Source organism: Populus trichocarpa, chromosome 2, assembly GCF_000002775.5.
Source record: "Populus trichocarpa isolate Nisqually-1 chromosome 2, P.trichocarpa_v4.1, whole genome shotgun sequence".
Taxonomy (NCBI): Eukaryota; Viridiplantae; Streptophyta; class Magnoliopsida; order Malpighiales; family Salicaceae; genus Populus; species Populus trichocarpa.
This window is the reverse complement of record NC_037286.2, coordinates 23,174,739-23,187,139: the sequence shown is the minus strand read 5'-3', so window position 1 is coordinate 23,187,139 and position 12,401 is coordinate 23,174,739. Positions and strand designations below refer to the sequence as shown.

The 12,401-nt window shown below is 33.7% G+C and overlaps 3 protein-coding genes across 3 annotated transcripts; 2 read left to right on the top strand and 1 right to left on the bottom strand.

Moving 5' to 3' along the window:
- Positions 1-811: 811 nt before the first annotated feature.
- LOC7462455 (protein FAR1-RELATED SEQUENCE 5) lies at positions 812-3,443 on the top strand. Its single transcript, XM_002302985.4, has 4 exons — positions 812-986; positions 1,158-1,540; positions 2,575-2,792; positions 2,997-3,443. Coding segments are annotated over exons 1-3 (588 nt in total). The 5' UTR covers positions 812-985; the 3' UTR covers positions 2,779-2,792; positions 2,997-3,443.
- A 147-nt stretch (positions 3,444-3,590) lies between these two features.
- On the top strand, positions 3,591-5,792 carry LOC7488615 (protein FAR1-RELATED SEQUENCE 8). Its single transcript, XM_002302984.4, has 3 exons — positions 3,591-3,894; positions 4,267-4,868; positions 5,549-5,792. Exons 2-3 carry the CDS (start codon positions 4,314-4,316, stop codon positions 5,765-5,767), a joined length of 774 nt encoding a protein of 257 aa, XP_002303020.1. The 5' UTR covers positions 3,591-3,894; positions 4,267-4,313; the 3' UTR covers positions 5,768-5,792.
- A 3,084-nt stretch (positions 5,793-8,876) lies between these two features.
- LOC7488613 (calmodulin-like protein 3) lies at positions 8,877-9,931 on the bottom strand. Its single transcript, XM_024595214.2, has one exon. The coding sequence runs from the start codon at positions 9,540-9,542 to the stop codon at positions 9,084-9,086; it is 459 nt and encodes a 152-aa protein (XP_024450982.1). The 5' UTR covers positions 9,543-9,931; the 3' UTR covers positions 8,877-9,083.
- Positions 9,932-12,401: the final 2,470 nt, after the last annotated feature.

The window sequence follows — 12,401 nt, the reverse complement described above, 5'->3', positions numbered from 1 at the left end:
TATATACACAAGAAATGGCCAAAACCCCATGGCCGTAACTTTTTGGCTATGGGAAGAATTGGCCTCTGTGAAGTAATTCAGAAAGACATGCATGCCTGAGTTGAACTTTTGATTCTTTTCGTGCTATCTCGAAATTGTTCATGGCTATGAAATGCATGCTTCAGATTTGAGAGAATAACCATCTCAATCAAATTTTAAATTTCTCGTTAGCTGGTTATTGGAACTAGAAAAGCAAAATGAGGCTTCAACAAAATGACCTAAACAAAGACAACTAATTGCCATAAAAACCACAATTTAGCTCCTCCCTCCTCTACAACACGTAGTTGTAAAATCTTGACTAATAGGATTATCCTTAATCGGTCAAATCTTGAATTAATTTTTTAATAATTATAAGTTTGAATTTTTTAAAAATTTACTAGAAATTTATATAATTATTAATTTTAAAATTTGTAAAATTAGTAAAAAAATAACAAGCTAACCCGAACATCCATATTAATAAAAAAAAATTCTTAACCAACTTGATAGGCTGACTCAAAATCTTAAATAATTAGATTAAAGAAAATAAAAAGAAAAAGAAATCTGACTGATATAATTAAAAACTTAGTTTAATTTATGATCCTATCACGACCATGCTAAAACTAGTCCTTCACTAATTGATTTATTTTAATGAAAAGATATTATTTATTTTAGGATTAAATTTTTTAATTCATGACTCGAAGTTTGGCTAAGGTTCACCTGGGTTTTAAAACCGGGATGTGTTGGTCCGGTTTCTCAATCATACCCTTGGATAGAAAAATTAATGAAGTATAACTTTTCATTTGTTATTATTCTTTAATCTCTCAGTCAATTAATTTTGTTAAAATTAATGGACGCGTGGTAATTTTAATATCAATGGAACACATACACTACTACTGATTTCACAAGAAGATCGCTTGGCTACTCTCAATTTGGATGCCTCAACTCCGCTCTCTCTCTTTCGATTCTCAGTAAGTTGCCTCTCTTTCTCTCCTCTACCCAACTGCCCAATTTCGACCCATCGATCGATGGAGCTTACCATTAATGCCGGATATCAAATGAGTTTTATCTTTTCAAAAGATTTTTAGTCTTTTTTTTTAATAAGAGATTATTGCTGCTGTTTTAATTAATTATCGTTGCAGTGGATGTCGAAGAAGAAGAAGAAGCTGGAATTGTAGAACCTTGTGTTGGTATGGAGTTTGAATCTGAAGATGCTGCCAGGAAGTTCTACTCAGAGTATGCTAGACGGCTAGGATTTGTTGTGCGTGTTATGCAGCGTCGTCGTTCTGGGATTGATGGGAGAACTCTTGCTCGTCGTCTTGGATGTAACAAACAGGGTTTTTCTCCAAATAATAGGACTATAGTTGGTCCTGGTCCGGACAAGAAGCCAAGGCCCAGTGCGCGAGAAGGTTGCAAAGCAACCATCTTGGTTAAAATGGACAAGTCTGGTAAATGGGTCGTTACTAGATTTGAAAAGGATCATAATCATCCTTTGGTTGTTACTGCTTCTGGGTTCTCTTCATCGGTTAGTATCTCTACCATACCTTGTTTGATTGTTCATAATTTGTGTTTTCAACAGTCATTAAGTTTGTTTATATATTAGAAATATGTTCTTGTTTGTATCCCTTGTAGTGTGCTAAATGCGAATACATGAATTACTCTTTATAGCGGTGCTAAATGGGAATACATGAATTGCATATATGTAATTAATAACTCTAGTTGTTTCCGGAATTTTCTTTGAAATCCCAATCGCTGCTAGAGTATGTACATTTCTATTGCTTCAATTACGGATCTCGCTGTGGAGACAGCTCTTGCTTTCTCTATTTAGCTGCTCCTAAGAGTGTTTAGTGGGGAGGGTTAGGTTTTGGCTTACATGTATATAATGATTATCCCCGTCATGTAGTGGTTCCGTGATTTGCATTTTTCTATCGTTCTTAATGCTTAAAGAAACCGGAAAACTACTCGCGTGTGTAAAAAGACTCCTTTTCTTTCTGAATCAAGTACTGTTAAAAGTTTTGACTGGTATATGGTGGCCTTAGGCTTACCATCATCTCAGTATGACAGGATGTTCTATTTGCAGTCCTTGCTCCAAAAGGCCGTGTTGTTGTATTGCATTTTACTCTTAGCCATGCCATTAACTATATCTAAAACTCTTATTTGCTGTTCTTACATCCGTTAATTATCACTCACTTTGTTGGATGCAGCTCTTAATTGTACTACACCCACTGCCTTTATTGAGTGTTTCAGGCTTTCAGCAGCTGTATGCATTAATCTATGCTCTGTGTTTTCGTGAAATTAAATCATTGCATCAGGATAAATGAAAGCTAGACGATTTGCAGAGTTTTTAACCATTTTTGCTTTATGAGTGCGATCATTGCTGGGATGTCTCTAGTTGGCCACCACATTTGTAGTATGGGTGGACAGTCTATTGATCCTTCACTGGTGGCTCCTTGTGTTGGCAGAACTAGCAATCACAAAACATTTATGTAGAGTTTCACATTCTTACTGTGATTTGATTCAGTTTCCTTAGCAAATTGTTTGCTTTTTTCGAGCATGTAGGGTGACAAGGATAAGAAAATTGAAGAGCTTACGAAAGAGTTGGAGCATCAGGACCATTTATGCGCAACTTATCGTGAAAAACTAGTCAGTTTTATGAATAGCATTGAGGAGCAAACAGAAGAACTGGCTTCAAAAATTCAACTTATTGTTGACAACGTCAGGAAAGTTGAATCAGAAGTGCAAAACTTTTCCCGCCGTAGATAGTCCTGGCGTTTAACGTTAGTATTTACTTCTGGTCATGAAAGCTTTTGATCATTCAGAAAATGCCACAGAATCACTTTATTTTGCTCAAGATGTTTTAGGATTCGGCCTTGTAGCATTATTCATTATATGCAATGTAAAGCACACTGTCTAAGGCATATCCACTCACACAATCGCATGTATGCTGGTTATGATATCTAAATTCTCTCTTTCTCTGTCAGCTGGTAGATAACAAAATGAAGCTAGGCCCTCAAGCCATGCTTTGGAATTCGTGGCTATTGCCATTATGCCTGCCCAGAGCTGAAATGTACACTTCTGGACACAGCTCTATGTTGGTGCTCAAAATAACCTTAATTGATGAACCAGCATGAATTGATTGTTGGGATTCTTCCAGTTGTATAGTAATCTTCTCCAGCAAACTCTTAGAGATATGTTGGCTAAGCCGTCTCATGATTTCTGTAATGTTTGTGTGATAACTTAACACTATAGGTGCTTAGGATCAATGCTGGAATAGTGATGAGCCATGTCATGGTTAGCGGCACAGAAGAAACGATCATTATTTTCTACGGTCCTGGAGGCAAAAAAGAATATGTTTTACCTGCTTTTATGGTCAAATAATGTACTTCTTTCGGTTATATACTAGCTGCAATGCATCTCAGGTTCAACCACACAGCAACTTTCTTCAATGCACTGCAGGGGAAGGAATGAGAATATTGTCAGTTATTTTTTATTAGAGTGTTTTTTATTTAAAAATATATTAAAATAATATTTTTTTATTTTTAAAAAATTATTTTTGATATTAATATGTTTTGATATAAAAATATTAAAAAAAATCTAATTTTAATAAAAAAATAAAAAAAATTCAAATAAAAAAAGATTTAATCCATGCCAAATGCACTAGAACTTGGTGGTGATTTTAAAAAGAAACGTTATTTATTTTTTCTGTGAGTTGGGCTAGGGCAAGTGAAATTAAAATTGAAGGTGGCAGTGGCCCTAAGAAGCCCAGCCCGCTAGATAAAAAGACAAAAGGAGGTGATCGATCGCATACACCAGCGGTGCATCATGTTGGAGCTGCCTCTTCAACACTCTGCCATCCTAGGGTTTCTACTGCTTCTGCTGGTAAGCTCATCACCGCCTTCATTTTCATCCCTTTTTTTCTTAAAAAAAAAAGTTATTTACAAACCTTTTCCGTTTGGTTACCGAGAAAAGAAAGAGGGAATTTTCTAGATTAGAAAATTAGCTAGAATGTAACCATAGGTTATTTCACTGTGTTTTCAATATATATATTGACTTAAGACATATATTGTTTAGCCTTTGCCTTTAAAATGAAAGCTGAGTATAGGAGGGATTGTTCTATACTAAGTATTGTGTTTCTTTTACTTCTTTTTTTCTTCTCTTTTTTCAGCTGAAAGGCTGAATTTTATAAATTATTTATCCTCCAAAATAATTTAGTAATTGGAGTGATTTTATTTTGGTTTCATCTGTATGTAGTTGATGGATGGATGGATGGATAGATTTGTCTAAATTTGAAGAGTACAATGGACAGCACTTCTAAGCAAGCATTTGATTTGGACGAAACCGAAAGTTGTTTTGTTGTTGAAAATTATGATGAAAATGAGTTTGTGGACGATGAACTTTCAGAAAATATTGAATTATGCATGGACGAGGTTGACAAGATTATAGAACAGTCTAGTGAAACTTTAGGTTCAATAAATGATGCTATGGAACCCTGCATTGGCATGGAGTTCAAGTCAAGAGATGATGCACGAGAATTTTATATTGCTTATGGAAGGCGGACAGGATTTACTGTGCGTATCCATCATAACCGGCGTTCTCGAATAAATAATATGGTCATTGGTCAGGATTTTGTTTGTTCGAAAGAAGGATTTCGTGAAAAGAAATATGTATACAGGAAAGATAGAGTTCTTCGTCCACCACCTGTAACCCGTGAAGGCTGTCAAGCAATGTTAAGACTTGCTTTAAAAGATGGGATTACGTGGGTTGTTACCAAATTCATTGCAGAGCACAATCATGCATTGATGTCTCCTAGTAAAGTACCATGGCGAGGATCTGCAAAAAGTTTGGTCAGTGAGGTATGTTTTCTCTAAAGGCACTTTCCATACAGCATTCTTCTGCCTGCTTTCGCCTGTGACACCATACCACCATATCTCCAGTTTTTCTTAACCTCAATGTTTGCTTGAATATATTCTGTATTCAACCACAGTATTGAAGACACACCCCTAAGTTAGAACCTCACTAGCTCTGTCATTGCAAGTGCAAAGACCTCATAAGATGTTTAGACTATAGAGTAAAGCTGTATACAACATTTATATGATTGAACTATTTGTTGTAATTTGTCACAAGCAATTCGATTCAGTGCTACAGTCCTAAAATTATGTGCTTCAGTGGTAATTAAGCTTATAAAGTTGATGTCCAGTCTTTCAGCAGACTAACTTAGAGTAGTCTCAGCTTGGTGTTTGAGCTTTTTAGGCACAGTCAATCAGGGGGGCATGTGTTTGATAAGAACTGGATGTTGTAGTGGATGCATACTGTTGTTGTAACTATTGTGTAAATACCTAGGTTAGAAGATGAATTTTGAGCAAAGATTGGTGAACATTCATCGTTCTCCTTTTATCATAACCTTCAGTGCTAGGAAGATGAGTTATTGCCTAAGCATATGAACCACTGAAGGCAAATATTTCCCTTGCTTATTTAGCATTTTTCTCTAGCCTATTTGACTTGTTTCCTGTTTAAAAGATATTTTGTTTCCCAGGATGAAAAGGATCGAAGAATTCGAGAACTGACTATTGAGCTAAACAATGAGAAGCAACGATGTAAACGTAGGTGTGCCGCTTACCAGGAACAATTACGCATGGTGTTGTCATATGTTGAGGAACATACTATTCATTTGTCAAATAAAGTTCAGGATATTGTTAACAATGTGAAAGAACTTGAAAATGATATGGAGGATTCGGATTGCAAATATGTCTAGAATAAACAGTTTGCCCATTCTTTTCCTTGTTGCTTTTTTACCAGTACGTTTACTCAAATTTAACTTGGATCATTAAGAATACCATGCACTTTGATTTTGAACCTTGACAAACCGCTAAACCGAGTCTATTTCGAGAGTAGTTATTATCTTTTGATAATTGACAGTTCCTCTGTGTGGACTGCCATTCCTAGAATATCCAAGGGCCAAGGCTACCACTGGTCCATGCAACTAACAGGCGAAGACTCCCTCTGTTACGGTAGCTAGCACATTTTTTTTTATATAGCAGGACAACAAAATCACTGAATCCATCATGATGTGCAAGTGTAGGTAACTCTGCAAGCCAGACGAGAGTGTTAACCGTTCTGACCAATGCTTCTTGGCTACAAGGTTTTGACATACCGGAGAAGATGCCACGGTGGTGATGGATGCTTTTGGAGGCTCGAAAAGAATTTTGGTTACAGAGGTAATAATTGTAAGAATACTGGAAGATCAGTAAATGCTTTGGAGTAAAACATCCTGAAATCTGTTTCAATCTAACAGCAGGAAATGTGTAAGAGGCAAACATTAGCTCGAAATTGCTGGACTCAAATCATAAAAGCTACAACATAATGTTCGCACAAATTTCTAAACCAGAAAGAAAAAAATGACACCCATCAAATATTGCTAGCTTACTGTTTGTTTTTCCAATATAATTTATTTTTTAAAGTGCATTTTAAATTACTTTTTATTTGAAAAGCTATTAAATAGATTTTTTTTTGTTTTTGAATGATTTTTGTGTGTTTATATTAAAAACGAATCTAAAAAAAACAAATATCAATTTAATATATTTTTAATTAAAAAGTATTTTTGAAAAACGCTATGAACTATAATACTACAAACATGATATTTTTCATGTATGAACTAGAACTAATAATTCTCTCCTTTTATTGTATCTCTCTCTCCTTTTTTTTGGTGTGTTTGGAAGTGCGGTTGAACCGCGTTTCAAAAAAATTTTGAATTTTTTTTGTTTCAAATTATTTATTTGTATTTTTGAATTATTTTGATGTGTTGATGTCAAAAATAAATTTTTTAAAAAAATAATAAAATTATTTTAATATATTTTCAAGTTAAGTTAAGTATCAATAATTGTAATTGCAAGAAAGCATAGTAAACTTATGGTTTGGAATGATGACCACTAGAATAAATCAGTCATCTCTTATCTCTTCTTTTTCTATAAATGAGAAAGATGCATGGGAAACATGCGATGAACCTATGGACTATAATTTTATCAGTATTTTCTAACAATTTTTAGGGTGGGCCGAAGCTCATTTTAATGATGATCCAGACCCTAAAAAATCTTTAAAACCTTTTCCAGCCCAAGCTCATGAGCACCTGCGGGCTCAATCATCAAGTCTGAGCCTAGGCACGCGCCTGGATCTTGTGCGTTCAAGCCCTACACCTAAGCTTAGGGCAGGCTTGCCTATGGCCCATACACCATGCCTAGGCCTAAATACCAGGCTCACACCTAGCATTTCTGGAGTCCAGGCAACGCCCTTATATATTTCACATTAATATTTATATTAGAAATATTTATCCTTGTTAATTACATGTGTAAATAATATTTATCTTATATTAATACTAGAAGGATAAAATAACTCTTCACCCCTTTTTTTCAAGTAAAGAGACAAGATTTATAAGATATAAATAATAAAGGATTCACAATTACTATTCTTAAACAAGAAAAAATAATTTTATTATTAAAATTTAGTGTTTTTTTACATATTTATTATATTTTTTCTATAAAAATAAGTCTTCAAATTTACCAAATAAAACTTTATATATATATATATATAGTTATCAAGATTCTTGCGTTAAAAGATCATCTTTCTTCGCTACACAGAGTAGATTTAATTGACCCATAATTAATATAACAACAACAACAATAAAAAAAAAAACAAAACCTTATTCTGAATTATCTGGATTTTGAAACCCTTACCTTGTCTGATATCTACTGCATCTTCCCCCGATGTCAGTGCCTTTTTCGAGTCTAGAGATATTTGAGGCAGGTGAGCCTCATTCTTCAGGCTCTCCATTAGCTTCAACTGAGAACTTGTCAAACTCTTCCAAATAAGGTGGACGTTTTTCTATCTCATCCGTTTCTGTGTCAGAGACAGTCATAAAAATGTCTGATAGATCTTCAAATCTGATGGTCATCCAGACCACGACAATCTTCAGAGCCTTCCTCTCTTTCCTATCAATGATTTCTTTCAACTTTTCTGAATTCTTCAATAGCTGCTTGGAATGCTCCTAGATTCTGCACCATCAATGCCAGTCTCAGGGGTTTCTTTGGCAGCTCCAGTACTTCTATTTCCAACTTTTCCTTCAGCCCGTGCTTGAAGCAACTCAAGGTCCTGTTGGAGTGCTGGTATGTACCTCTTGACAGCCCTTAGACCATCTCTGCATTTTGACATATCCAAAGCTGCATATAGGGCTCAAGAGGAGAGAAAAAATTAGCATAGGGAAGGCAAGATGTGAGGTCTTTTAAGCTCTGCTGGGGTGTGTGCCTTTGCGTGGTTTCTACATGAAGACCTGATGAAATGACAATGGATATTCATCCAAGCACAGTTTCATAATCTTTCATTAAAGCCTTAGAAAATAAAATGAAAAGGCAAAACAACCTTCTTTATGGAGAGAGTGGCCCTAGGTGACATAATCTCTGCTGGTGCCTGGGAGTAGTTCTTCCCTCTGTACATGATTATTGTGCTCTCTTCATGGATATCTAGCACATTCCCTCTATTAATTCTATCGCGCCATACATTGAAGGCAGATCACAAGAGCTTGCTCTAAACAGACTGTTTTGGTAGCCATCTGAATATTATTACAACTCCCATATTTCTTACTTTTTTCTTAATTTAATTAAGAACAACCACATGAAAAAAAGGCAACAAAATTATTCTAGCAGTATTGTTCATCTATAGCAAGAATTCTTGCTGGTTCTCTTCTTTAGGGTTCATTTTCTTTTTTTAAAATAAAATTCTACTAATTCTATCATGAAATTGAACCTATATTTTCAATCATATTGGAGAGATGAATATAATCTTATTCTGTAAAAAAATTTAATAATTTAACATCAACAAAAGAAAGAACATCACATAAAAACAAACAAAAATAAAAAGGGTATACATACTCCATATGGAAAACCCAATGAAGAGACACATATAGTGTATATTCTTTCAAATAAAATCATACAAGAGGTAACAGTTGTGTCCTGCAAATTAAAGGGTCTCCTATATAATAATAATAATAATGATAATAACACATTCTATGAATATTAATATCAACTTGAACCTAGGGCAGCAAATCCACCTCCTTTCATCATTTGCTTGAACTCCCTGAAGTTAACCATGCCATCTCCATCCACATCCACCTTTTTTATCATTCTCTTGCAATCCTCTAAAGTTCTTCCCTGTTTTAGCCCCAAGGATGACAAAACTGACTTCAACTCCTCCACTGTGATAAAACCATCTCCATTTTGATCGAACACGTTGAATGCTTCTCTCATGTCCTCCTCCTCGTCCCTCTCGTCCATTATCGTTTGATACAATGCCCCGAACTCTTCAATGTCTACGTAACCATCTCCATTGACATCTATCTTCTCAATCATTTGGATCAAATCCTTATCGGGTATATAGATACCCAAGTTTTTTAGCGAGTCACTTAGTTCCTTCTTTGTGATCTGCCCATCTCCATTCTTATCAAACATTTGAAATACCCGACGTAGCTCTGCCGGATCCATATTTTCTCGATACAGACACCTAAAACCTTGAGCAACAACAGATGGGAAATCCCTTTTGTTTTCCAATCCTAGCTAGCTAGCTAGCTAGCTGGAGAGAATTACTTCAAAGAAAAATCAAGAGAAGAGACAAAAAGAAAAAAGACAGGACTAAAAGAGAGGTGATGAGATCTTAAGCAATTGGTGTAGGGTTCATAAATTAAACAAAGGAAAATTTAACGTTAGAGAAATTAAGGAGACAAACAGAAACGTAGAGTGGTTACATAGAATGAATGAGAAAGCAAGAGGGGTCTAAAAAACAGGAGAAACTCTCCTCTACCATCGTTGGATCATTGCTTGTTTGATAAGTTCGAGCTATTTTTGTTGCTTTCTATGATTTTGTATATAGAAGTTGTTGATTACCTTCTAAATAGCAAAGTTGTGTGGTGGCATTACTATTATTGGGGTAGACCTGGTTTCTTGTCTTAGGTTATTAATAGTGTAAAAAACCTAGTCTGTTGTCTTAGGTTATTAATAGTGTAATAAAATTGAGGTTAGGTAATAGCTAGCTTGTTTCTAGAGGTTAGGTAATAGAAAGCTTGTTTTTAGACTATATTCAGCAGGTATTGTAATAATAATTGTTTTTAAAAAATTATTTTTGATATTAATATATTAAAATAATTAGAAATATATATAAAAAATTAATTTTAAATATTTTTTTTTCAAAATTTAACCGGCTTCTATTTGAAAGCAAAACCAATCAATAGCTTAGTATCGTGATCGGGAGTGTAGTTGTACCTGCATTTTTCAAGTAAAAAGCATCATTTTATTTGACAACATGGGTGCACCCGCAGCCATAATTTTGAAATCTAGCCGGCCTGGCGGGTTACCCGGGAATAGAACCGGACCGGATTAAAAAAAATAGGAGAAAAAAAACCCGATATAACCTGGCAGGTTGACTGGCGATCCGGTTGACCCGGTAATACCCGGTCAAAAATCTGGTTACAACCCATTGACTTTTGTTTTTTAACTAAAACGACGTCGTTTTGATTTCAAAAAAAATAATTGACCCGAGCGATCCGGTCAAAACCCGGAACCTGAGCCTTGAACCGGACCGGATCTAAAAACTATGTCCACAGCACTCGCACTAACATATAAGGTTTTTTAGTTTAAGACGGTTGACAGTTTTAGGTTGTGTTTTGTTGGGGTTAAAAATTGAAGATTCAACTTTCAAGTGTTAAGAGAAGAATAAAGTATCGAGTATGTTTGGTAGATATTAAAATATGTGTGTGTGTGTAGCTTAATAAATTTTAAATCAATATTTAAATTAAATATAATAAAAAAATATATAAAATGCTTACATATAGATATGATAGTTAAATATGGCAATGAGTGTCTATGGATAAATTTTTTATTATATATTATCTATTTTGTAAAAACATTATATATTAATGTTTTATCTATTGAGTTTGAGTTTCAGATAATTATTTAGATAAAATATTATTTAATATTTAATATAATATATATGTACACGCCCGTATTATATTAATATTGAAGTATTTATATATTATATTAAATTTAAAAATATAAATTTTTTACAAATATATTTATATGGTACTAATATATACATTGTAGGTAGGATTTAGATTGAATTTTAAATTGTATTTGAAAATATTATATTTTATTCAATAATATAATTGTTAAAAAAAAAATCATATTCAAATTGTTTCGAATAGATAATCATTAACTTGGGTTAAATTGTCTTTGTATATCACAATTGATAGAGAGGAGTCAAGACAAGACTGTCATTAGAGTTGCTAGTGTAGAAAGCATAAGCTATGAGTGCAACAAAGCTTTGAGGATTACAAGTAAACAATGTCCATCTAAGAAAATACCCCCCCGGCGCATAGTTTTGAAATCCGATCCTAGCGAGTCGATCCGTGACCCGGCTGACTCGAGACTGGAACCGGACTGGGTTGAAAAAGATATAGGGAAAGAAAAAACATGGTGTGACCCGGTTAACTCGACAAGATCTGGTCAACGACCCGATTGCAATTCGTTGGCTTTTTTTTTACTACATCGTTTTAATTTTAAAAAAAAATTGACCCGAACAATCTGGTCAAAACCCAGAACCCGGGCCTTGAACCAGGCCGGGTCTGAAAAATATGCCTTAAAGGCCTGCTATTTTATGCCAAAGCCTTACTCTGTTAATGATACCATCAAGAAACAGTTAAACACAATTAGTTTCTAATTAGCCATTGTACTCACGTGATGTTGTGGAGCTTTTTTAAAATCTATTTTTATTTATTTTTGTGATCATTAGAATAGATAATATTAGTAAAAATATAATGATTTGAATTTTGAAGAAAAGTATATTTTTAGTCAAAATCTCATTTTCTCATTCAAGTATGTCTTTTTTATTTTGACAAAAACATATCTTGTGTATAATTAGCAACATGATTTTTTTTAATAAAAAAGAAATTAAAATAAATATTGATAAGAAATTTAATGGTTTAAATTGCGGAGGAAAATATGTATCTTTTTAATCAAAACTCTCATCCTTATTCATGAATTGTATTTTTGACAAAAACATATCTTCTTCTTTGTTAGAAGCTAGTCTTTTGAAAATGAAAACTTATCATAATTTTAATAGCAAGTTTCAATCAAGGAAACAAAAAAACCATGTCTCGATAATTCTTGAATTTCTTATGACAAATAAAATTAATTTGATAAAATTATATATAAAAAATTAAAATAAATATTTAATTCTTATTAAATATTCATGTGTAATTTTTTTAATATGCATATTATGTTCATATATAATTATTAATAAAATAATTATTAATATTATCATAATAAACTTATTTAAAAATCATCTCAATA